The sequence below is a fragment of the Sordaria macrospora genome, chromosome 6 (genome assembly GCF_033870435.1).
Source record: "Sordaria macrospora chromosome 6, complete sequence".
NCBI lineage: Eukaryota > Fungi > Ascomycota > Sordariomycetes > Sordariales > Sordariaceae > Sordaria > Sordaria macrospora.
The window spans coordinates 4104458-4129149 of record NC_089376.1 but is presented as its reverse complement, the minus strand read 5'-3'; the positions used below and the strand labels follow the sequence as shown (position 1 = coordinate 4129149).

General features: G+C 52.9%; 7 protein-coding genes across 7 annotated transcripts; 4 read left to right on the top strand and 3 right to left on the bottom strand.

Annotated features, from left to right (window-relative positions):
- Positions 1-1667: 1667 nt before the first annotated feature.
- SMAC4_08547 (uncharacterized protein) lies at positions 1668-6435 on the top strand. The gene has a single exon (XM_003345997.2). It carries the CDS (start codon positions 2165-2167, stop codon positions 5987-5989), a length of 3825 nt encoding a protein of 1274 aa, XP_003346045.2. The 5' UTR covers positions 1668-2164; the 3' UTR covers positions 5990-6435.
- A 611-nt stretch (positions 6436-7046) lies between these two features.
- On the bottom strand, positions 7047-8480 carry SMAC4_08546 (mitochondrial 54S ribosomal protein mL49). Its single transcript, XM_003345996.2, has 2 exons — positions 7833-8480; positions 7047-7564 (listed from the first exon to the last, which is right to left on the bottom strand). The coding sequence occupies exons 1-2, from the start codon at positions 8265-8267 to the stop codon at positions 7514-7516; spliced, it is 486 nt and encodes a 161-aa protein (XP_003346044.1). The 5' UTR covers positions 8268-8480; the 3' UTR covers positions 7047-7513.
- A 371-nt stretch (positions 8481-8851) lies between these two features.
- Positions 8852-11236, top strand: SMAC4_08545 (uncharacterized protein). The gene is made up of 2 exons (XM_003345995.2): positions 8852-9550; positions 9616-11236. The coding sequence occupies exons 1-2, from the start codon at positions 9134-9136 to the stop codon at positions 10528-10530; spliced, it is 1332 nt and encodes a 443-aa protein (XP_003346043.1). The 5' UTR covers positions 8852-9133; the 3' UTR covers positions 10531-11236.
- A 712-nt stretch (positions 11237-11948) lies between these two features.
- SMAC4_12835 (uncharacterized protein) lies at positions 11949-17346 on the top strand. Its single transcript, XM_066091097.1, has 3 exons — positions 11949-12197; positions 12517-13177; positions 13275-17346. Exons 1-3 carry the CDS (start codon positions 12163-12165, stop codon positions 17058-17060), a joined length of 4482 nt encoding a protein of 1493 aa, XP_065947614.1. The 5' UTR covers positions 11949-12162; the 3' UTR covers positions 17061-17346.
- Positions 17347-18268: 922 nt separating this feature from the next.
- Positions 18269-19492, top strand: SMAC4_14032 (uncharacterized protein). Its single transcript, XM_066091741.1, has 2 exons — positions 18269-18533; positions 18652-19492. Exons 1-2 carry the CDS (start codon positions 18421-18423, stop codon positions 19286-19288), a joined length of 750 nt encoding a protein of 249 aa, XP_065947613.1. The 5' UTR covers positions 18269-18420; the 3' UTR covers positions 19289-19492.
- A 131-nt stretch (positions 19493-19623) lies between these two features.
- SMAC4_08544 (uncharacterized protein) lies at positions 19624-21630 on the bottom strand (the record flags this gene model as incomplete). The annotated part of the gene is made up of 2 exons (XM_066090815.1): positions 19624-19774; positions 19832-21630. 2 exons carry the CDS (start codon positions 21628-21630, stop codon positions 19624-19626), a joined length of 1950 nt encoding a protein of 649 aa, XP_065947612.1.
- A 1471-nt stretch (positions 21631-23101) lies between these two features.
- Positions 23102-24528, bottom strand: SMAC4_08543 (uncharacterized protein; the record flags this gene model as incomplete). Its single annotated transcript, XM_003345993.2, has 1 exon — positions 23102-24528. One exon carries the CDS (start codon positions 24526-24528, stop codon positions 23380-23382), a length of 1149 nt encoding a protein of 382 aa, XP_003346041.2. The 3' UTR covers positions 23102-23379.
- Positions 24529-24692: the final 164 nt, after the last annotated feature.

The window sequence follows — 24692 nt, the reverse complement described above, 5'->3', positions numbered from 1 at the left end:
AACATCCATAACCCAAGGAGAACACCGGGTTTCAGCATCGATATCCGCGATGGCCACGGGATTGTCACTATGACACAGATACAATATGCTCAAGGCGTCCACGAGGCGATTTTTTTCGACTTTGTTGGACGTCGATGGCAACATGTCACAGCTTGCTGGGAGTTTGGGGAAACGTACGTGGGGTGTGCATTCCGCTGCCATCGTGTTCATGGGAAGGAGCAGTTGCTACGGTTTGCTAGTTAAGTACGGACTATCACACCAAACCTGCGGCTTCTGTTGGTATCTCGTTAGCTGCCACTATCTTCGCCCATGATTGGCCATGCTGACATGGCTGCGCTAGCCTGTTGTGAAACCTGGAAATGACTTGGTCGGGGGCTGACTGGAACTCACCACTGAAGCAGCATCTTCTTGCTGCTCGCTCACTTTCGTTGACTGCAGCTTTTCCTCCACCGGTCAGACAGCTGCTGGCTGGACACCACCATCAAGAACGCAGCCGACCAGAAGAGAAAACCGCGACCGCGCTTGAGCAACCACCCTTACCCACGCCCTCTGCTGCTAACTTACAGACCGCAGGTAAGACTCTGGTCTCGTTATTGTCACTTCTATCCTGCTGTTTGCGTATTACCTCGGATCCAATTACACCAGCTTCAGAGCTACAGCCTTGTGATGCTCTGGCATTGAATATTTCCCCATTGACACCAGCATACCGGAGCTCAACAATCACATAGACTTTGTGTTTGTTAGCCCCTATATGTACCCTTCAATTGCTCTTCTGAAAATAGCACAACCTCAACGGTCTCTGTCAGGGACACTGAACATCATATTGTCATGTAAACTTCCCAGCCCTTCCTCATCGGTTTCCGACATGGCGGTTTCGGTCGTCAAGTTCAGGCATCCCCCTTTTTTTAACAATCCGAGTCTCTGGAAACACAGAGGAACTTTAACCCATCCAAGTGGACGCTTATACACTCAATATCCTGTGCCTTTCCTTGATGCCCTCCGAAGCATGGAAACTTCTCCGTCAAAGTTGAGCCAAGAACGCGGCTCCAAGACCGGGAGTAGTTGACGAACTCACTGTTGCCTCGGACACAGCATTGAAGAGAAGACAGCAAGAGGTTCCAAGAAGTGGAACATTGCCCAGAGTTGTCAAGTGGCTCTTGGGAAGTGGAAACCAGTCATTGTTTCTTGCAGCGGAAAGATCGAGCTGTTAATCAAGTGAACCAACTTCATCCCATCCAATGTTCACGATATTCCAATGGCAGCAGTCTAGAGTTCCTCAGTGATCAGTGACACTTTTCCCTTCGTTGGTTGCACTCGGCTCATAGCCTCTTAGAGCAGCTCCTTGCCAGCTGCCGGATTGGAGGAACAACTGGCGGATATTCCTGAAATAACGCTAGTCAGCTGTCTGCCAGTCTCCCGCCAGCAGTCAGCACTCCGAGTCAGCACTGCCCCCCTGTCGTCTCAGCATGTAGAAGGTCAAGAACGGTAGCAAAGCCGACAAGACCCAAAAAGTGACGGGATCGCTTGTGTTGCGCACGGGCGTGATTCTGAGTGTCCAGCCAGAAACCGACTTGACACTCTCTTGCTTTCTCGTACAATCCCGTCTCCATCAACCAGTTGTTGCTGCCACTCGCTCTCACTGCGCTCACCCACGCACCGCACCGCACCCACCCAAGCCAGCAGACCAAGCACCCATTCCCGGAGCAAGTGCCAGTGTCAGTCCCAGTCCCAGTCCCAGTCCCAGTCCCAGTTCCCCGTCCCCCCGTCCGTTCCCGACCAACGCAAAAGAAGCCCCAACCCGCGACGCGACTGCGACTGCGACTGAAGTGCCCTGCTCCATCGCGACCAGCCTCTGCCGTGTCACTACACGCCGCCCTATTCTCATCAATCCGTTCCTTCATAGGCCATGCTGGTGCCCTGGCATATGCCTTGTTGCTGACCCCTTGACCTGAAGGAAAACACACCTCACGCGGTAACAGCTGATGGGTTCGACGGTGACCATTCCGATTCCCACACTTGCCACTACTAACCGCCGCCGCCGCCCACACCCACATCTCGACTACCCTGAGTACCTCGACCTCGACCTCGATCTCGACCACACGATCCATCACCACACCCACACTTACACACTCCTCGTCCAGCTCCTGCTCCCACCATACCCGACATGAGCTCCTGGATGAACGATGCCGCAGTCCAGAACCACAATGGCAACGGCTACCCCCACCTCAATGTCAACGTCAATGACCCGTCCGCCATGACCAACAACATGGCCGCTGCCGGCGTTATCGACCCGGCCGCCTTTATGGCCGCTGCCAATCCCCAAGTCGCAGCTCAATTCAACGTCAACCCGGGAAACACCATCAATCCCGCCCAGTTCGCGAACCCCCAGATGCTCGCCATGCAGAACGGCCCCATGCGCAATGCCTCACCTGCTTTCAACCAAGCCATGTACCAGACGAACCCCATCATCCCCTCCAAGCGGCCCCGGCCAAGGGAGGATAGTATAGGCCAATCGCCGCGCCAGGCCCCCGGCATGGTTCCGACTTCACGCGCCGACACGCCCCAGCAGTCGCAGTTTCAAGGGTTTCAACAGCAGCAGCCTGGTATGGGTCAAACACCGACAGGGCAGCCGAATCCATACCCCCATCTCCAACCGAACGGCTCCGCGAATGCGACACCCTCGCCCATAATGAGCAACCAGATGCGCCCTGGCAGCGTACCCCAGCGAGTGGCCACAGCCTCACCACATCCCTTCTCGCCCGCCGCGCAACAGTTCCCGCAGAACCCCCCCATACCGTCCGATCATGGCGGCACGCCTCAGCCCAACTATATGCAGCAGAACTTCGCGCAGAACTTTAACCCCCAGTTCGCCCAAGCGCAAGCCTCAGCACGACCGAGCCCGTCACCGAACCCCATGGCCAACCAGATGATGCAGCAGCAGATGGCTGGGATGCCGCAACAGCTACAGATGCAAGGACAGCTACACGGTCAGATGCCCGGGCAAATACCAGGACAAATGGGCGGACAGATGGGTGGACAAATGCCAGGGCAGATGACAGGACAGATGACAGGGCAGATGGGGGGTCAAATGGGGAGTCAAATGGGGGGTCAAATGGGGGGTCAAATGGGGGGTCAAATGGGAGGCCAAATGGGCCAGATTCCTGGACAGATGGCCGGTCAGATGCAGGGCCAAATGCCCGGGCAGATGCCAAGTCAGATGGTCGGCCAGATGCCAGGACAAATGCCCAGCCATATGGCCAGCCAGATGCAGGGTCAGATGGTTCCCCTACAGATGATGTCCCAACCAAGAAACGCCATGGAGCAGCAGCGATACATGCAGTACCAGATGCAACTTCAACGACAAGCAAACATGCAAATGCAACAACAAATGGCTGGCCAGAACATGATGCAACCACAGAATGCGGCTCAAGCCCAGGCGCAACATGCTCATATCCAACAAGCGCAAGCTGAAGCGCGAGCTCAGGCGGCGCATCGCAACTTGATGGCAGCCAGAGGAGGACAAATGGCTCCCACGGGAATGCGCCCTCAGCAGGGCATGCCTCAACAGCAGCAGCAGCATCCACAGCAGCAGCCCATTGGAAGAGGAGACCCCAATTCTTTCCTCAAGAACTTGACGGCTTTTATGAACAGCAAGAACATGCCATTGGAGATTAGCCCGGTTGTTGAAGGTCGCCCAGTCAACTTGGCTTCCCTGTTTCAGCTCGTTTACCACAAGTTTGGAGGTTATCGCAACGTAACGCAGTCAAACGGTTGGCCGCAAATCACACAAATGCTTGGCTATCCCGTCCATCAGGTGCCCCAAGCGCCGCAACAGATCAAGAGTGTTTACGAACGGAATATTGTCAAGTTCGAAGAGGCATGGACGGCGCAACAGCGGGCTAGACAGGCCGGCGTTATGACCAACCCGCAAAACATGCAACAAGCTCAGCCTATGAAGCCGATGCCACCAGGGCAGATGCCACCAAACCAGATGATGCCAGCTGGGCCACAGCCACCTATACAACCTGGTCAGATGCAATCACCCATGAAGCCCCCAGTTGCGCAACAAGCGAATGTGAATGGCTTTCCTGGGCCGCACCCCGGGCAACAACAAGCGAACGCCGGCCCGATGGGCCACCCGCGAAACAGCCTCTCAAGGAGCTCACAACCTACACCAACAGCAGAAGAGTTCCCCATGCCTTCGCCGGCTCACAGCAAGGCTGGAAGCATGTCAATTCCAGGATCTGCCCACCCAGAGAACCAGCCGATGCCAGGACAGGTAGTCGAGGCCGCACCTGGGTTTCCCAAGCCGACGCGGGATCCAGAGATCTACATACCTTGTTCGAGAGAGGTTACCACATATGGCGGCGTGGATCTTGGCTCGGTAGAACACTTTGCAGAACAGTTGCGGAAGTTCAAGCCAGACGTTCCCCATCTTACGGAACTGGGGAACATCGACGTACATGCTCTAACCAAGAGCCTCCAAAGTGGCATCCACGGTGAAGTGCGCCTTGCTTTGGATGTGCTCGGGACAGTTTCAGCCACATCACCAGAAAGCGGCAAGCAAGATCCTCCTCAGCCGTATCTCCCACTAGATCTTCGACACTGCGATGACTTGGTAGAAACATTGATTGAATGCGCCGAGGAGCAAGTTGACCTGCTAGCCGAAAACTCGGAAGAAGCCTCCGACGAGATCACCATCACCTCCTACGAGGATGTCGTCCGCGCCAGCCGCGTCGAGAAATTCGCCCTTCGTAGCGTGCCCCTCTTCGGCTCGCAAGAGTACGAGCTTGACCACGCAGCCGACAGGCTAATAGCCATTAGCACTATCCTGCGCAACCTCTCCTTCCTCGAGGAGAACCAGGCCTGTCTCGCCGACGAGTCCGTCATCCGCTTCCTGTGCAACACGATTAGGTACCTCGGCACGCGCGAGATGTTGCTCCGCACGCAGGTCAACACTCTGGACTTTATGAAAGACCTGGTCATCCTGCTCTCCAACATTACGCGCTGCGTGGAGATCCCAGGGAGGGAACAAGCCTTCTCCTTGCTCCAGTTCCTCCTTGCCTTTGCTCCCTCGCCAGCGCCAAGCATGTCTCCCTCACCCGACGGCAACGATACCGACCCGGGAATCCTCTTCTTCACACCTTACGACCCCTCAGTTCACCCATACCTCCCACACGCAATCGACTCGCTCGCCAAACTCTTAGCCCGCGACGAGCCGAACAGGACGTACTACAAGAACATTTTCGCCAGCGAATCTCCCTCACCTGGTCAAAGCTCACCAGCAGACCTGCTAATAACCCGCACCTTCGCCCTCGCCATCTCACCCGTCCCAGACCTTTCTGCGCCAAACACGCGCCCCGCGAATATTCCTTCTCTGATCGAAGTCAGGAAGCCTTTCCTCATGCAAGGCTTGCTAGCCGCCGACATCCTCGCCTCCATCACCCCCGACGGTCCCATTGGAGCCTCCGTGGCAGGTATCGACGCAGCCGAAAACGGACCAGCTGGCGCCAGCGGTGGCGTGAATGTTGCCAAGGCCTGGCTCTCCTGCGGCAACGGCCTCGTGCAAAACCTCTTCCACCTCGTTCGTCAGCTCAGCATGCAATATGAGTCTCAACCGGTCGGTCCCGTAAGACCCACAGGGCGCGGCGCCGCAAACCAGCAACATAACAAGCGAGATGCGGATCTGGTTTACATCGTCGGTTTGGCCGTTAGCATGCTTAAGAAGCTGGGCGAGAAGGCTGCGAAGGATTCTCCTTTGGGAAGTGGTAGTAGGTCTCGTTATGGTGCGACAGTGGATAGGATGGAAGGGGTAGAAGGGGATGAAAGTGATTGGGAAAAGCAGAGGCTGGGGCAAGATGGACTACCGGCGTGTGCGGTGTTGCCGGGCAAGGATACGGTGCTGGGAGCGCTGCAGATGAATGCGGCGGAGTGGGGGAAGGAGGGCATGTTGAAGGATTTGGTTGCTTTTTATGTGTTGGGAGAGTGAATGAGGTTCTTTTCTTCGGGTAGTCTTTGGGGTTTTTAATCTTTGGGAAAGTTGAATTGAATTGGGGTTTGATGAAATCGGTTTTAAGCAGCCGTTACTGCATGAAGTTGGGGAAAAGAGGGAGAGAGGGATGAAGTGCATGGTGCAGATGAGATGAAGAGGATGACGACTGGTGATGTTAAGCGGGAGCTCGAAAGATGGGTACGTCATAAAGACATGGAAAAGCGAGTGAGAAGTGAGAAGTGAGAAAGAGACAGACAGAGAGAGAGAGAGCAAGAAACTCGTACATAATAGAGGAGTTTTTGCGCCTTGCTTTGCTTTTGTCTGTACCTATGTACCTATGTTTGTCTATTTGTCTGAAGAAAAGTAGGCGGTTTTTGTCAGTTTTTATTGTTAATTAATACCTTCACAACATCAAATATCTTTGGATTTGGACAGGAATTGGCTGATTCAGTTTGCAGTTTTGCAAAGTGCAAATGCATGTCTTGGTTGGTGAACGTTAAGCAAGCCAAGTTAAGAAGGTGAAGAGCTAAAAGTTGAAGAGTGGAAAAGAGAGTCAAAGTGTTGAAGAGAGTCAAGAAAACAGGAGCTGCTGTCATTGATCATGCATGAAGAATATCATACACTACTTGAAGTGGGTATTATACGGACTTGAAGTATCATACTTACGGACTTTATGGACTTGAGTGAACCCGCATCGAGTGAGACGTAACATTGGAGTTTATTTGTACAGAAGTTCTGCTTGAAGTCTTTTTGGACCCTCCGCTCCAACTTCACAAAACCATATTCTTTCCAAGCTCACAACTCGGTGAACCAGCGGCGTCATTTTCTGCTGTGCCCTTTTGTATGTCCTTTGCCCGTTCCCGACACCTCTCTCTCTGTTGGTGGTACAAGATGTTGCAAATTCCGAAGTCTTGGTTTGAGACGGAGCCAAGCGAGGAGAATGAAGGAGAGACCGACTGTTTGCTTGTGCGTATAACGCAATTGAACCTGATGTATCACTGGGAATATGATGTTCAAAAGTGAGCCCCAATCGAGCAAGTATAACATACAAGTATATTGTACAGCGGTTCTACTCGAAATATGAGCCCTCGAACCCCTCCTCTACCTATCTCCACCGATCCGTGTGCTCCCAAGCTCATAACTTGGTGAGCCCGCCTTGTCGTCCATTGAACACATCAGGACCACCTCTAAATGCAAGTGAATGGTGCCGACTTTTGTATATCCTTTTTTCCTGTTCCCGTCACCTCTCTCTCTTGGTGATACAGCAAGCATGTGGTATATTCTCCCATCGTACATTTTGCCCTGCCTCTCGCACGAGTATGCTCAAACTTCCCATGTGGCCACCTCTGGAGTTGTTAATGTATCAGCTTCGAGTGCCCTCCATATGGCCTCGCATCATGTTCCCAACATTCCCTCAACGCAGTTGGGCAGTCGTAGCAAAGGCTCTCACGGTTTCAAGCGTGGGCTGGTGTTGGCTCGACTCCGCTTGTCATTGGTTTCCGTCACGGCAGAAGTCTTCGCCTAGAAGCCCAAGCCCTGGAGGAACTTGGTGATCTCCGCGCTGCGGTGTCCCTGTTTTTGGATTCCGTTAGCATCAGTTCTTTCCACACCTGTGATGTCTTCTCTCTTCATCCTTTCCCCTTCTTTGTTCCCGTCTCCTCCACGACCCTCTTTCCTTCCCCTGGTCTTTAGCCACTGGGCAAGTTGATGTTCCCTGTTGTCTTCCCTTCTTCTTTTCACTTCTCTGTCTTCCCCATCCCGTCCCGTCTCTTTCATGTTTCCCCACCCTTATTCACCCTCTCTCTTCTCCCATAACAGCAACGAAGAGATCGGTACTCACATCAACCTCCAAATGTCCCGTCGGCACCTTGACCCGCACCTCCTTCACGTCCAACCCAAGGAGCTGCGCAAGATCCCTGCGCAAAGCCTGGCCATCGCCCTGCACCTTCTTGATCTGCGTGAGCTTCTTGTTACCACCGCGCTTGGCGAGGTGGTAGACGGGCAGGCGCTGGGTCCAGGCGCGGCCTACTAGGTAGGGCTTGGGCACGGGTTTCGATTCTGTTGGCGCAGCGGCGGCGGCGGTCTGAGTGGTCTGGATAGGTGTGGTGGTGGGTTGTGTGGGCTGGATTGGTGTCGTCGTCGTCGTTGTTGTTGGTTGCGACTCGGCGACGGCAGAGTAGAATCGGGGCTGGAAGAAGGGAAGGACGGCAGCGCGGGTTGCGGGCTGGGCGACGGCGGTGGCCCGGACGAGGCCGAGGAAGGTTGGGCGGAACATGGCTGTTGTGTTGTGTTGTGTTGTGTTGTGTTGTGTTGTGTTGTGTGGTGTGGTTGTGGTAAAGAAAGGCTGTCGCGAAAGTGAAAGCTGGAGGTTCGAATCGGTCGCAACGGGATCTGATAGGCTTGGCTGGGATCTGTAGTTGAATGGAGCTGCTGCGGCCGAGAGGTTCCCCGTTTCGGTTCGCGTTCAATGGATCGGTGGTCCCGCGTCCCCGTGGGCCGTGTCCTCCGTGCGGCGGGTCGGTCGCTTCGTCTGGAAATTTGGTCGGTAATCGGCAGAATTATTGACCGCCCGGGGGTCCCCGCCTGCTCTGCCCCCGTCCGGATGTGCGCCGAGCGGAGGGATGAAAGTGCTGAAAGTTCGCTGAAAGTTCGCTGAAGCTCCAGGCCTTTGGGGTGCTCTACACTCACCCCTCCGTGGGGCATCGAAGTGACACCGCATTCAGCGCTGAACGTTGAGCAAAAACACAGAGGCACAATTTGATGGTCCGTGCTCCTTGTCAACTGAACTGAGTGAACCGCATTTTCCCAATTTTCGACCCCACCAAAAGATTGACGGGCCACCACTGGACGGCCACTCCGCAGTAAAGAGTTCACAAAGAGAAATTTGGCGGATCGCATATCGAAAGCGCCTGGAGACACGCCCTCCCATTCCATATTCCATCTTTCTTTTTTGATAGTCGACCGACCCTCCCCTCCCCGGCCCTATCTTATCCCACTACCTACCGTAATACCCCCCCTCCTTCCAGGCCTCGACTCGACCCGACCCCGACTTTGACCTTGTCGTCCACTCCGTCTGTCTGTCTGTCTGTCATCAACACCATCAACCACCACCACCACCACAGATATCCATACACATCCACGATGGCTTCCACATCCCCCGCCGCCACCAACGGCGACGCCGCCCCCGCCAGCTATGATCTCGTCCTCAAGCTCGCTCCCCATCTCGACCGCCACATGATCTTCCCCCTCCTCGAGTTCAACGCCGGCCGCCTCAAGGAAGATGAGCAAGACAAGGCTCGCGAGATCCTCGCCGCCAAGTACGCCCTCCTCAAGAAGACCAACATGACCGACTACGTCGCCAACCTCTACTGCGAGCTCGAGGGCCTCAAGGAGCCCCCCGCCGAGTACGCCGAGCGCCGCCAAAAGGTCTTCCACCAGCTCGAGAAGTACGAGCAGGAGACGGCCAAGATCACCGAGCTCCTCCAGCGCGACGATGTCGTCAACAACCTGCGCTCCGACAAGGTTGCCAACTTGGAGTTCTTGAAGAAGGAGCACGAGGTCAGATTCCCAACTATTATGTCACCACTGATGATGAACGCAAGCTGATGTAGTGACGACGACAGGTCACCCTCGACATGGTCAACGCCCTCTACGACTTCGGTCAGCTCCAGTACTCCTGCGGTAACTACGCCGATGCCTCCGAGCTCCTCTACCGCTTCCGCGTCCTGTCCACCGATAACGACAAGGTCTCGTATGCCACATGGGGTCGTCTTGCCTGCGAGATCCTCAGCATGAGCTGGGAGTCCGCCATGGAGGAGCTCCAGAAGGTGCGCGAGGGCATCGACACCAGGCTCGCCAACAACCCGCTTGCCCAGCTCCAGCACCGCACCCAGCTCGTCCACTGGGCCCTCTTCCCTCTCTTCAACTACGACAAGGCCCGTGAGCCCCTCCTCGACCTCTTCTTCAACGCCGGCTTCATCAACACCATCCAGGCCAACTCCCCCTGGATCCTCCGCTACCTCACCGTTGCCGTCATCACCAACCGCGGCCGGGCGAAGAACGCCGGTGTCCAGCAGAAGCAGATGAAGGACATTGTTCGCATCGTCAAGCAGGAGGCCTACGAGTACCAGGACCCCGTCACCCGCTTCGTCCACGCCCTCTGCATCGACTTTGATTTCGAGGAGGCCCAGCACCAGCTCGTGCTCGCCGAGGAGGTCCTTAGGAGCGACTTCTTCCTGCTCGCCCACGCCGACGACTTTGTCGACTCGGCCCGCCACCTCATCTTCGAGAGCTACTGCAAGATCCACGCCCGTATCTCGCTCAAGGACCTTAGCGCCCGCCTCGGACTCAACAACGACGATGCCGAGAAGTGGATTGTCAACCTCATTCGCGACACCCGCCTCGATGCCAAGATTGATTACAAGGAGGGCACCGTCGTTATGAACCACCCCCCTAGCTCGGTCTACCAGCAGGTTATCGAGCGCACCAAGGGCGGTTTCTTCAGGACGCAGGTCCTGACTGCTGCTGTTGCCAGATAGGAGGTTGACGATAGCAGCGGTAGTAGGTGGAAGTTATCTGATGTGAATGGTGGCGGCGAAAGGATACCCGGGTCGACACAGAAGGGAAAAAGGGACGATGAGGAGAGGACTGGGGAGGATTTATTGCGGTTTACGGAGCAGCCCCAATCGCAAGAGACGGGAGCGATTGTCAAAGCGTTCGTCGCAGGTGTGACAAAAACTATCATCGAAGGTGTGAACGCTGCGGACATCAAGTGGCTAGGATGACTCCGCTGCTTTAGGGCAGCCGAAATGCTTCATTCAACGTCTGGGCTTTCAACCTGGCCTGGACGAGTCTCGAATATCCTCACAGTCTCTTTTCCCAGCGCAATGAGAAGAATTAGAAAGTGGGGATCCAAAAAAGGATTAGCGATGCATTTCGAAGAATAGACCTTTTTTTCACCGTTTCTTCTACTTGATAGGATAGTCTATCTCTCAGCGTTTGGGAATTGGGATCTGTCGCTATTTTCTCGTGTGGGCAATCGACTCGGGTGGTCAAGGTAGCAACAAACGGATCAGGACAATGGAAGGGAGGTTTTCAACGTCCTGACGAACAACCGGTGTAATTATACCTCTTTAGTGTGTGTGTGTGTGTGTGTGTTTTCTTTTTACAGGCTTTTCATCAGATTCAGGCGTATTAAAATGGTTACAATGGCTCATTGAACTTGCTTTCTGTTCGCTTATCACTCCAGTCGGCTGGTTCCGTCCGGTCGTCTTCTCCTTCCGTGATAATCATCACGCGGTAGTAGTTACAGTTTGTCGTGGCAACGGCGATCTTTCAACAAAGGCTATGACGATGAACTGATGAGGTATGCTCCTTCCCTCTTCCTTCCTTTCACAACATCTCCCCTCAGACCCAATTGACGGCAACAGCTGGCCTGACCTCACTCACTGGAAAGTACTTACCTCTACGCAGCTAGGTCGATCAGGCCGGGATCGGAACTCGTCCCCCTCCAGCGATGCGGGTTGATCGCCGCAGCGCTCTGGCACGGAGGAATCGACAGGAGACGGTCGGTGCTTGCTGCTCAGCTCGTCCAAATGTTCACCCATTCCCCTTCCATGCTTTCTGCTCCATTCACCTCTCTCTCTTCGGACCTCCAACCGAATCTTTGTACCCAGAGCCATCATGTCTGCCGTCGCCGATCACCGATTCCACTCCATACATACGGTCGACGTTCAAATACATGACAGTCACAAGCTGGTGTGGAAGAGAATAAGCCATGGCTGACAGGCTTCTAGAACAGGCACAAATCCTCAATCACTGTGGGAGCCATCCATATATTTACCAATCATGTCAGTTAGCGAGCAATACAACAGCGACCAACCCCCGCTTTCCGACGCCACATGGTCAGTCGGGCAAAATGTCAGGCAGGCGTGGCAGGGTCGAAGCTGGCCACGGAGCCTCACCTCACCAGAGAACTCAGCTCTCCTTACGAAACCCATGACACCGGTCATTCATAGCTCCAACCTGTTCGTGAATCGCCGACAGCGCCATCAGTACGAGTATCAACAGCGCCAATTCCCAAAAAGACGTGGCCGCGTTCGACCTTGGCTTGCTGGTAGTATCTATCAGCGAAGCCAAGATGGTCTCCGATCGGGGCATAACGATCCTTTATGAGCCTTCCCCCCCCTCAGAAGCCCAAGGTCGAGTAAGTTCATTCATTTCCTATGTCGTTTCTTCCAGGCTCACCCAGGACAAGTGAACGTACACTGCGGCCAGGCCAGACCACCTACATGACATCGCCGTAAACACTAAGGCGATTTCTATTCATCTCATAGCTTTTGCTCCTTTCATTCGTCCTTATGGTCATTCATAGCCCCCAGTAGTCGTTTATAGTCGTTTATAGCCGTACGATCACGTTGGTGCCTTGTCATTTTGCCCTTTACGCTGTGCTTTGGAGTCTGCATTTATTTCTTCCGGGCGATTCAGTGCCCTTAGTCATATGCTAACTTGTTAATTTTGATCAGCATCATCTTTGTACACGGCTTCACGGGTCATCCCAAGGACACTTGGAGTCTCGCGGCGGAAAAGGTCAAAAAACACAGACCGGACGTCAAACACGATGTGTATTGGCCGAAAGACGAACTCCCAAAAGTGATCCCGACCGCCCGAATACTTACGTTCGGTTACGACACACAGATTCGCCATGTCCTGCAGGGTCAGATTAGCAAAAATACCCTAAAAGACCATGCCCGCGAACTTTTGGCACAATTGAAAAATAACAGAGGCTCAGATGAGACGATACTACGTCCACTAGTTTTTGTTTCACATAGCTTAGGCGGGTTGGTTGTTCGAGAGGCCCTTACCGTGGCTAGTCTTCGCCAGGAAGTCTGGGCTCGCAGTGGGCGCTATGAGGAACTTGTCCAATCGACCATTGCTATTCTTTTCTTCGGAACCCCCCATCGGGGTGCCGATCCTCGAAATCCCGCATATCGTCTGCTTACCTTCGCCGCTAGGAAGATTGGTTATAAAGATCCTGCGCAAATAGTGAACGCCTTACTACCCAAACTGGACGACTATCGAAGGCATGTAAGCCTTACAGACTTCTTAACTCTGATATCAGCAAACAACTGGACGGTTTACAGTTTGCAGGAGGAATATGGACTTGCGAGTCTGGGCGGTAAACAGGTTAGTATCCGTGTTTCATCTTTCCCGTGTCCTTTTGGGTGTTAGCTACGGCTGCTAGCTACTCAAATAGAAGCTAACTTGGCGCTGGGGATACTAGGTAGTCGAGGATGGCTCATCAACGCTGGCCGTCGAAAGCGAAATCTGCCGGCGCATTAGCGACAATCACATGAATATGTGTCGCTTCCATTGCGGTTCAGATGATCATGAATACCAAAAGGTGGTCAAGGCTCTAGTGGATGACATCCTCCTCAAGATCCGTCGCCAAAACCACGCGCAAACACGCCAAGTTGGTTCAGACCCTGGTGGTAGTCTTGGGCAATCACCGCCCTCAGCCCCTTTGGCCTTGAATGTTCGTCATGGTCCATACTCTTCACTGTCTCTTGGGCAGTCAGTGTCATCAGATCCTCAATACCAACACAATATCATCACAGGTTATCACCTACCTCTAGGCTACCTCCCAACAATCGTCTCTTCATCTGAACAACAATCAGGCCCTTCAGCGCAGCAATATGTACAGGTCAGGACTGAGGAGGCATTACCTGACATGAAGTCCGCTGCGCTCCCCTCAGCTTTGGATGCAGAGCGTAAGATGGATATCCGCTCTCAGGTAGAATCAAAGATTGAGCAGGAAATCAAGGAAAAGATGGTTGGTTTGCTCAAATTCGATGAACTGGGTGCTAGGATGGCAGACATCAGACCCGCTCAGATGCAGACATGTCAATGGTTCTTGACCAACTCCGCTTACACCACATGGAAGAACGGAAATGAGGGATTGTACGACTCGGGTTTTCTTTGGATCAAAGGAAAGCCAGGTACGGGAAAGTCGACCTTGATGAAGTATCTTCACTCCGTCCATTCCCGTCAAGCAAACTGTAGAGTGGTTTCTTTCTTCTTCAATGCCAGAGGTGCGGAGCTAGAAAAATTGACCCTTGGTTGCTATCGAGCACTGCTGTTTCTCTTGCTTGGCGGTAGAGAGGATCTCTGGAAAGCAATGAATCGTGTTGACAAAGCAGGCCGCTCCTACATTGTGGCAAACGGATGGAATACCGGACTTCTTACCGAGACATTCAAGAACGCCGTGGAACTCGTGGCACAACAACAGCCCGTGGAATGTTGGATAGATGCCCTAGACGAGTGCCAAGACTCAGAGGTTGAACAGATGGTTTCTTTTTTTGAAGACCTGAATGAGTTCATGCTATCCAAGGGACTCCCCTTCAGGGCTTGTTTTGCATCACGACACTATCCGAACATCGTTGCGAAGAAAGCCGTCGAAATTGTGCTGGAAGAAGAACCACATCACGAAGATGATATTGCCAAGTACTTTGCTGCCAAACTTCGACTGGACAATTATGTTCACAAGTCCGACATTGAGAGCAAGATCTTGAATATGCCGTCAAACATCTTTCTTTGGGTTGTATTGGTTATACCAATTCTCAACCAGGCGTACGCCAGGGGGAAGATCCCAGCCCTGAGCAAGTGTCTTAGCGAAGTCCCTCGTGATTTGGACGCTCTTTTCCATTCCATCTTGACTAGGGACGAGGAGGATACGCAAGAGCTGCTTCGATGCCTGCAATGGATTCTCTGCTCAATAATTCCACTTCAGCCCTTGGAGTTGTACACGGCCATGCAGCTGAGTACCAGCTCATACTCCAATGAACATTTCGAAGCAGTTGATCCACTCCATTCTTCAGGAGGTACTTCCTGCGACGATAAAATGTCGACCAAAGAATTGCAATACTACGTCAACAGTGTCTCCAAAGGACTTGCCGAAGTTACCACCTCCTCAACTGTGCAGTTCATACACGAGTCTGTCGGAGACTTCTTACTGGGCAGAAGTGGTAGATCTGATCTGCTGTCGACCATCAAAGGTTTCCAGTTTGGTAATCCCGGAGAAATTCACGAAAGTCTGAAACACGTCTGTTTGGATCATATCATAACAGCGTACTCGGCGATCTTTTCAGACGATTCTTCGGATTCTCTTGTCTCATCAGCAGACCACGCTGTGAAACACGGCATCGGACACTACTCCTTTCTTTCGTATGCTGTCACGAACGTTTTACTTCACGCTGATCAAGCTTATCATCAAGGCATTTCGCAAAGTGTCTTTTTGCAGAACTTCCCGATTCATAAGTTGACTTGCCTCTACAACGCTTTGGAGGGAGACGAAGGAAGCGAGGACGTCGAAGGCGAGCAAGACGAGGACGACGAAGGTGATCAAGACGAGGACGACGGAGGTGAGCAAGACGAGGACGACGAAGGCGACAAAGACGACAACGTGGAAGAAGTCGAGGAGGGAGAGGAGGACGAGGAAAACGAAGAAAGCCTATCACCCTCCATGCTCTATCTTCTTGCCCAGTTCGATGCCCATCACCTGCTCCGAGATCATCCCGAACTTCACCAACAGTTCAAGCTTCGTTGTGGAGACTGGGGATATCCCTGGATGGTCGCGGCTTGGAATGGCAACACTGAGTCACTTCGACACCTCGTTAACGCTACAGGTACAAGCTCTTCCTCTTCTCTTAGTTTGCAAGAAGTGGACTCTTTGCTTAAAGGCATGTACCGTACTACCCCCGATAGGGATCCACATCCTTCGGTTAGATTCAAAGAAGGGGATTCTGCCACAGCGGCACGCCTTGTAGCATTTGGCCATGGGCCCCTTCTCGAGACCTTCCTCCTACAAATCAGTTCACGACACTGTGAGTGTCAAGGAAGCCCGAAAGAAGTTCAGACGCAGACTCAGTCAGATCCTTGTCCTACAATGGTCCAGCGCATTGTAAACTGTCGTTTTGCTGACGATGGCTCCACGGCCATTTTTTGGGCCCGTACTGCAGAAGCTCTGGAGGTTCTTTTAGCCTACGGTACCAATCCGAAGGCTCAACGGCACGGTGGTCAAACCGTGTTACATAACACAGTGGGAAAGAACGAGGATGAAACTGGCATGGAGCAATTAAAAGCCATCTGCTCAGTACAACAAGTGAAGCTCAAGCTCCCATCATTAAGATGCTCCATTGAACCAACAATGGAAAATGGCACAGAAGATGACTTAGATGGGATCTTTCATTCACTCACGCCTGGTTTTGATATTAATTCCCAAGACGATTGGGGATGGACGGCTTTGAATGTGGTATCAGGTGCTGAACCTGGATACAGCTCGGATGATGGTGTGGTCCCGCTATTGTTGGACACATTTCCTGACATTGACATCCATCTGAGAGATCGTAGGGGCATGTTTCCACTTCTATGGGCAGTCGTAGAGGGGTACGGGACGACCGTTGACCTCTTATTACGTCGCTACACAGAGTCTGATCTCCATCACCTGAACAGGCCAGATAATGATGGACGGAATATTGTGTCTTACGCGGCTGAGCATAACAGATATGAGACGGACGGTTTGCGTCTCCTTCTCGCCAAGTTTCCTGAGATTGACCTGGATACACCGGATAACCAGGGTTGGACTCCCTTGAGATGGGCGCTAGATTTTGGTTACGAGTTCAACGAGGAACCCATATGGCTCCTTCTTCAAACGAACAAAGTCAACCCCTTCCATGGACTCGGGAATGAAAGTTCCCCCTTCCAGAAGATGGTGCGTGACGCGAAGCGGCATACTAAGGATGGGGAATACCTAGCACTTGATGCAGACAAAATCTTGCTCAAGATGATCGAAATACGACAGAATGAGGAGATAATGGGCGGGTTTCAGCTCAAAGACGAGGAAATCTGTCGGATTCAAGAAGAGGTAGCGGAAGTCCAGAAGCTTCTTGATAAGACGGATGTTGAGGTAGCGGAGGAAGAGGAGGAGGCCTGTACAGAAGCCAAAAAACATGGCCTGATGAGCTGGCTGAGACGTATGAAACGTAGCCAGATGAAGATTCAAGAACAATGATTTGGAGGACATCATTCATGAAACTGATGGAAATGGTGGCATCATTACTCACACGGAATCGAGGGGGGGCAAGTGCTATGTTCAGCAGAAGATTGCGATATTTGGCATAGGTTATCCGACGCACCGACTGGTTAATATACTGGTTTGTTTGGTAAGGTGGTTCGAGACCTTGCGACAACTTCCCTTGACGTTTTCACTCCTTTTTCATGCGGTTTCAGTATTCTACTCTGAGTCTGCTCATTTACGAGGTTAAATACGTCATGTTAAATCATGTTAATATACTTCTAACCCGTATTTGAACATTATGCTCTGCCCTTGTAAGGTTCAGGACGACCCAGGTGAAACCTCTTATAACAGACTTGAAGTACTGAAAGAACACGGAGCAGATAGCATTGGATGGCATGGCGCCAGTATTGACGGAGACCATCATTAGATATACGTTAGAAATGAACCAGTGTGGCACGTGAATGGCGGGCAGCGCCTGGTATCTAGGTAAGCAAGAACCAGATCATAGGACCACGTGCTACAGTAGGTAGAACCTTACCTGCCGTAGCTAGACCTTGAGATTAATGCCTTTTCTCAAAGCTACCAGACAGTTGAGATGAAACCGCTGTTGGTAATCACGGGAAAGTCAAGAATATTCAGTGCTTAGAGCAGGGTGGAAAGAGGAAAGCTGAGTGGGATTCTTAGCTGGAAAGTGAACTTACATCCAGGAAACGTTTGGAGACAATCGGCATGCTTGCTTCGATTGGCAAGGACTTCCACTCATTTAGAGAACCACCACACGTCGCAATGTTTTGACGCTGTCATCTGTTGGAGGCTTCCTTATTGTGTCGGAATATTAGGTGGGGTTCGTCGCAGACTTCAAGTCAATTCCGATGCTTCGTCTCTGCTGATTGTGCCCGTCGTGCCTTCCATAACAACCTTGAGATCACCCTTTCCTTCCTCAAATCATTCTTCAAAGAACACTCAGTCGTCACCCACCAAAGCACAAGCTGGGTCGTGTTTCCATGTTTCCCATCATCCTGGATGCCCGTCGTCTTCCTTCTCTTCTCTCCCCTTCTCTTCATGGGTATTTAAATTCTCTTTCGTCGCCCAGGTTTCTTTTTGTTCTTCTTCGCAATCAAACATCATTCCCAATAATTGTTATCACCAGCATCATTTATCACCACCATCAAGATGATCACCACCCAGGCACTTTTGGTCATCCTTGGCTGGTTGGGTACTCGTGATCTCCTCGGCGTTTCCGCTCTTCCTGGTCCCTCAACAGGCAACGTGTCTGGCGTCCCCAGATTCCATCGCACTTTGCGAAGTGTCACCAGCAACACCAACGCCACCAGTCCAATTGACACTGGCTCTTATGATGTCTCGATCCCTGTTGGCCTCCGCATCCTCGAGCTCTTCCAATATGAGGTCCCCAAGAACCGTGATGACCACGAAGAGGGCTCATACCTTGGTACTGTCGTCTAGTGAGTTACCTCCACTGTTCACACTCCTTTCCCATCACAAAATTTCCTTCCTGTCCACCTTTCGCTCTCTTGCCACACCCCCTCAGGCATCTGAAGATCCATACTGACGATGACTTCAAAAGGTACGCCGATGACCCCGCCCATTTCGCCTCCAACCACTCCGCCGCTCCGAAAGAAGCCTGTTCACCCGAACCCGGCCCAGCTCGATGCTCCACCCGCTACGACTACCCAGCCTCCGCCGACCTTTGCGGAGTGCTGATTGATGATATCATTGGAGATATGTACAGGGGCTCTCCATACTTCGCGAACAAAATCAACTGCAGCGACCATAACAAGGCCCCTGCCTCTTCTGTCCCCTCCGTCACACCCGCCAGCACCTTGAACAAGACCGGCGCCGTAACCAAGATGTCCACCATCGCTACCTCAACGCCCACCTCTCATCCCCATCCCCCCTTTCATGGAAATCGCAAAGTCTCATTCCTCCCCTACTCTCCCCGCTCCGTGTGCCTGTTTGTCGCATCGACACAGAAGCAGTGCTGCGTCAGCTGGGCGGACAATCTGCGCCAGGGAAGGAAAAACGGGGCCAGCATCGTAGAAGCGCTGCCTGGATACTTCTTTCGGAATGGCAAGCAGGTGTTGGACAAGTGCGTGGTGGGAGAGCATGTGTACGGCAAGGTGCAAGATACCAGGGTGGGCTTGGATTGTACTACTCAGTGCATCAGTGGGAGTGTCAAGAGTGGGTGTTGGAGGGATGAGTGATCCGGCTTTGGGATCGCTGGAGGACACTAAATTTGGGAGATGATCGATATGGGAAGTTGTAATGTTGGCGTGGTGAGCAATGGACGAGAGAAGAGACATGGACACGAGAGAGTTCAGTGATGGTCCGTACCGGACTGGTAATCCTAATGACCTTGGACGCTAGAAAGTTCCTGTAGTATTGGTAATAAGCATTACATTATGACTATGTCTCGTATGCAGTGGTGATACTTCCCAATGTGGCAACCAGTGCTTGATCATCCCCCCCGTCATCTCCCATCTGGCCTAGACATCACACTGCCAAGGAATGAATATCCAGTCAGCTTCCACTCTGGCATCTAATCGGACCCGGTCATTGCCAAGTACTCTGCCGCTGCTCCCCTCGCAGCAACCATCCAATCCTCTGGCTCCTCCTCAGCCGCTGGTCCTCTCTGACTCTCGTACGCCTGCTCCTGCTGCCTCTTGTTGAAACCGTACACATCGGTGTCCCTGTCATCAAATGTCAGTCACCATTCGCAGCGTTCCAAACCAGGAGGTAACACTTACAACTCAAACGCATCAACACCCTCCCTCCCTTCCGCCTCCTTACTAACCCAAACAGCCACACTCCTGGCCGCAACAGGGAACACTCCCCATCCTTCCTCATCAATCACCACCTCACCCGGGCAAAACTTGAGCAAATCCGTCCAAACTTCGCCCGCATGTTCCACACCCACGTACATCCTCTTACTAGCATGCTCCCACCAGTTCGCCATAACACACGCAACTCCCGCGCCTCCAGACTGGCTATAATGCCCAGTTCTCGTGAACCCGACACAATGCGGGTGATCAAAGTAATCATGTTGCGTGCCGTACGCCCAAAGTCTTCTAGCTAGCATCAACTTCGGCAGAACCTGTCCGCCGCACATGGGTGGTTTCCAGTGCTGCGGGTCGGGCAGTGGCGTGTCGTTCAAAGAACAGTCGTCTTCCGAGTCAGGAGTGCTGGTGGAAGTAACCCCGAAGGAACCATACAGATCCGACCAGAAAACACACGGCACTCCCGCATTTGCTCGCAGCATGATTAAGCTGTAAGCCAAAGGCATAAAAAACGGCGCTATGGGCGTTTCCAGCGATTGACCAGATTGGGTATCGTGGTTCACCACGAACGACACAGTGTTGTGCGGTTTCCAGATACATAGCGTATCATCGAACAATAACCGGAGGTCCGTGTCGGGGCTACCGTATGTTATTCCGGGCGCGGTGGCAGAAGATTGCAGATGTTCCGAAGCCTGCGAGATACGGCTGAAGTTCGAAACCAACTGCACGTCGAACAGCGAAAGCCGATGGTGCATATACTCGATGTATCTCGCCAGAAATTCCGAGTCTTCGCGCCAGTATTCGCCTACTATGTACCACTGGTCTGGGGACCCCGGTAAGCCGGGGGAGACGTGGCGGTCGATATGCGCCAATAGTTCGCGGACGAAGGCGTAGGAGTAGTGCTTGATTGCGTCGAGCCGTAGTCCGCCGAGCTGGGGTAACTGGGTTTTTAACCACCACGTCCAGTGAAAAATATCGCGCTTTACCTCCGGATGTGCGTGGTCGATGTCGGCGAACATGAGGTAATCGTAGTTTCCGTTCTCTTCGTCCACGTCCTCAGACCATTCCTTGCCTTCGAATTTCCAGATGGCGTTCTCCTTGCGACAGTCGTCGTAGTCGATACCCTTGAAATGGCGCGCTGACCAGCGTAAGGGCGAATAGAGGCCCTGCCGGCCGGGGAAGTCGTAACCAGTCCATGCTTCGATTTCTGAGGGTTCCTCGTCTAACACCACCCGACGATCCTTGGGGTCGACTCGTCGAGCAAGAACGGGTTCCTTGAAATCTGCTGCGGCTTTGTGGTTCAGGACTGCATCGAAGAGCACCGAGACACCGTATTGTGCGCCGATGGCGACTAGTTGTTGGAGTTCTGACTTGCTGCCCCATTTTGTCTTGCGAGAGCCCTTTTGTTCGAATTCACCGAGGTCGAAGAGGTCGTAGATGTCGTACCCGTTACCGGTTTTCCAGGAGGCTTTGCAAGCGGGCGGGATCCAGATTTGGGTTATGCCTAGCTGAGCTAGGGAGGGGATTATTTTGGAAAGACGCCGCCAGTGTTGGAAATCTGGGGGACAGTACCATTCGAAACCTTGGAGGAGGATGCGGTTGGGCGGACATGGTGCGTCTGGGGGGAAGGGGGTGTATGTTGAAGGAAGAGAAGAGGCAGGACGGCGGTGTCGGAGGGGACGGAGTTGGGAGGAGGTGCCGCCGTAGGGAGGTGGTGGTTCGAGGGTTGGACTTGGGTATTGGGGGATTAGACCGAGGAAGGCGCTCATTTTGGCTTTGGCTGGCTGTCGTCGGTGTTGTTGATGAGAGGGTGAGATGGTTACACTAGGTCAGGGAGGCCGTAGCTGTGGAAGACAACAAAGATGGGATGATGAGATGTTTATAGTAGACATTTTGATGATAGGGTGGATACGACGGAAGGAGGAAGAACAGTCACATGCGAACGGGACGGGGGGCTGACCGCTTCCATCGGACTTCCATGGTGATGGTGGTGGATGAGAAAGTGGAAAAGGCGGTGCCGGGATGAGATGAGACGATCGGAAATCTGGGGTTTGTCTGACAGAAATATGGGTTTCTGTTTCAGGCTATCTGGAACGTCAGGTGATGGTTGTTCCTGGTGAGGTGTTGATCCATGTTGTTGACCTGTGACTCTTTATGGTATCTAGTCAACCATGGATCCATAATGCTATTCCCAACACCTATTTTGTCCTCAGTTACCCCTTTTCTCCTCATATAATTCCCATCTTGTCTTCATCCATCACCATCAAGCTACCTAATATTCTGTCCATCGGATCTCTGCCGAGCCTCCCACGCCAGTCTTTCTCCCAGTGTTCGTATTGGCGGTCTCCACGCCCCTGCTCCAACCCCATCGTCCACTGGAGATGTCGGTCATTGGCCCCCATTGAGCCGCTAAACCCTTCGCCGGGATGTTCGCTGCAACGGCTGGGCTGCCCCCACCGGTCCCTGAAGATCGACCGCCTTCTGCGCCTTCCATCGACGTCTTCCAAGACTTTTCCAAGCTTCCACACCGAAAGTCGTGATCCACGAGAAGATGATCGCTTGGTTCATTCGTTGTTTATCTCTCAATGGGGATACGAGGTTCGGAGGACGGAAAGATCGGTCGGGGTTTCGCAAAAGGCGAGAGGTCGCTGTCGGTCCGTCGATAGTGTCGTGGGATTTCGCGGGGTACTAACGGTCGCGCATTGCGGGGGTCACAATGGTTGGGGACACGGGAGTCGTCGATATCAACCATCAAGATCGAGGGACGGGAGATTGGGTTCAATTGCCTCGCTGGCCAAGGCTGGGAGAATCTGACGCGCTGGTCACAGAAGCCGTTCGGGCCGGCACAGCACAGAGGCCCGGGCGCTCCGACTTGGCATTTCGGGCGGTCGGTTGCCAAGTGCAGGGGCAGTGGGTAGCGCACGCGCGCTCAGTGGTCGGTGTTAGCGCCTCTAACAATCGGAGTCGGGATATGGGAGAGACGGCCGGCAGCCTTGCAGTCAATTTCATCATTATTTTCCATTTGATAATAATATCTCGGACTCTTTTGGTAGGTAGCCGATATCAAAAATAAGTTTTCCCTAAGATTCACCAAGTATTACCCAAAAGAATGTGTGATTTCACCTTGTTCACTCACCAGGGTGTCTTGACCTTCCCGGGCGAGCCACTAACACTAACACTTACAACCACACGTTGAACACTAGCTCGACTTACATCATACAAACCGCGACACATCTGATGGAACGAGACAAGATCGATTCATTGACACAGGTGGTATCACAAGTGTTCACCAACTCCCTCAAATTCAACTGTCTTTCATTGGAATCATGACCTTGCCCATATCATTGACGGAACTTTTCCTTTCAAACGCCTTGAACGCCGCCGCTGTCAAATGACATGACCCGATGACCTGAAGCCGAAAACCAACCCCCAATGCGAACCCAAACATGAATATCATCAAGAACATCAGTCATAAACCACCACCCCCATTTCATCGACGGATATCCCACCGCGGTCCCCTAATGTTCCGAATCCAACAACCTAACAATGGCATAACTCGTCCCCGCCGCCAGCGCTCCAATAACCAACGTCTGCACCGCTCCCCACACGCCCGCCTCCTTCGTCCGTATCGTCACCCAATTCTTCACAAACCCAAACACCAGCAAAATAATCGCCGTGATAACCACCGACACCCACAGCGCCTCTCCCGTCTTCTCCATAAAGAAGTACGGGACCATGGGAATAAGTCCTCCAACAAAATAACTGAGGCCCATGACGCCCGCACTGACCCACGCCCGGTTGAGATCAGGCTCCATCATCCGCAGCTGCAAATCCATCAAAAACCGAACCAAGTTCGTCTCGTTCCCCTTTCGCGATAAGTCCTGCACCAGTGCAGCGGCAGTAGGGCGAGAAACGCCGTAGTCGTCTTCTAGAATAGAAAGAATTTCCGATTGTTCCAGCTGCGGCAAGTTGGAAACTTCCCACGCTTTACGCGCGTGCTCAGCCTCCCAGTGTTGACGCTCCGTTACGCCTGCTAGGTAAGCGCCCAGACCCATGGAGATCATACCACTAAACAACTCGGCTAGGCCGCCCATGATGACGAGTTTGGTTGACCCCAAAGTGGATAAACCGGCTGTTAGGGCGAAAGGGACTGTGAGGCCATCGGAGAAGCCGAGGATTATATCGCGGAAGAGACCATCGAGGGGGTTGGACTTTTTGGAGGAGGAGGATGCACTGTCGGAGGATGGAAGTTGGCGCGGGCAAGGGCCGGCTGCGGTGACGGAGGAGCTGGTCAGGCAGGAGCGCATGCTGCGGATTGAACCGGGGCGGGATCTGTGTGGTTCATATTCTGAGGCAGGCAGCTGGTCGGTTGTTGTGGGTCTTGCGCCGAGGAGTGGCGATGTTTCTGGTGACGAGACCATGGTGTTGTTGGTATAAGTTGGTCGGGTCGGTTGATGGTATGGTTGATGACAGTGGTGTGTGAATTGCGATGTTGGAAATGGATGTTTGGTTATTTCCAACTGGTGTTTGAAGCGGGAAGGAAAGTTCGATGGATGATGGATGGATGAAATAAATGGAAAATGCAACAGCAGGCAAATAGAAGAAACAGCAAAGGGCCGGCGTTTTGATATCAGAAGCTGAGGAAGGTGATGTGAAAGGTGATCCATGTCACTTTACCCCGGGGTGCGCTTGGGAATGCTGACCATTCCTCGCTTCGCTATTGGACAGAAAGGTCCGGCACTTGAATCCCAGGGTATGAACGCAGCCAAAATCGATCTTGGTCCAGGCAAGAGCAGATGCAAGTCCAGACGGCAGGGATGACCACAGACCG

What these genes read in the sequence shown, in the direction of transcription:
- SMAC4_08546 (XM_003345996.2), bottom strand. Translation starts at nt 8,267, where the DNA reads ATGTTCCGCCCAACCTTCCTCGGCCTCGTCCGGGCCACCGCCGTCGCC. An exon ending in CGGGACATTTGGAGGTTGAT is followed by an intron (nt 7,565 to 7,832) that starts GTGAGTACCGAT and finishes ATCCAAAAACAG; the next exon opens with GGACACCGCAGCGCGGAGAT.
- SMAC4_08545 (XM_003345995.2), top strand. Translation starts at nt 9,134, where the DNA reads ATGGCTTCCACATCCCCCGCCGCCACCAACGGCGACGCCGCCCCCGCC. An exon ending in TCTTGAAGAAGGAGCACGAG is followed by an intron (nt 9,551 to 9,615) that starts GTCAGATTCCCA and finishes TGACGACGACAG; the next exon opens with GTCACCCTCGACATGGTCAA.
- SMAC4_08547 (XM_003345997.2), top strand. Translation starts at nt 2,165, where the DNA reads ATGAGCTCCTGGATGAACGATGCCGCAGTCCAGAACCACAATGGCAAC.
- SMAC4_14032 (XM_066091741.1), top strand. Translation starts at nt 18,421, where the DNA reads ATGATGTCTCGATCCCTGTTGGCCTCCGCATCCTCGAGCTCTTCCAAT. An exon ending in TTGGTACTGTCGTCTAGTGA is followed by an intron (nt 18,534 to 18,651) that starts GTTACCTCCACT and finishes TGACTTCAAAAG; the next exon opens with GTACGCCGATGACCCCGCCC.
- SMAC4_12835 (XM_066091097.1), top strand. Translation starts at nt 12,163, where the DNA reads ATGAGCCTTCCCCCCCCTCAGAAGCCCAAGGTCGA. An exon ending in CCTCAGAAGCCCAAGGTCGA is followed by an intron (nt 12,198 to 12,516) that starts GTAAGTTCATTC and finishes AATTTTGATCAG; the next exon opens with CATCATCTTTGTACACGGCT. An exon ending in CGAGTCTGGGCGGTAAACAG is followed by an intron (nt 13,178 to 13,274) that starts GTTAGTATCCGT and finishes TGGGGATACTAG; the next exon opens with GTAGTCGAGGATGGCTCATC.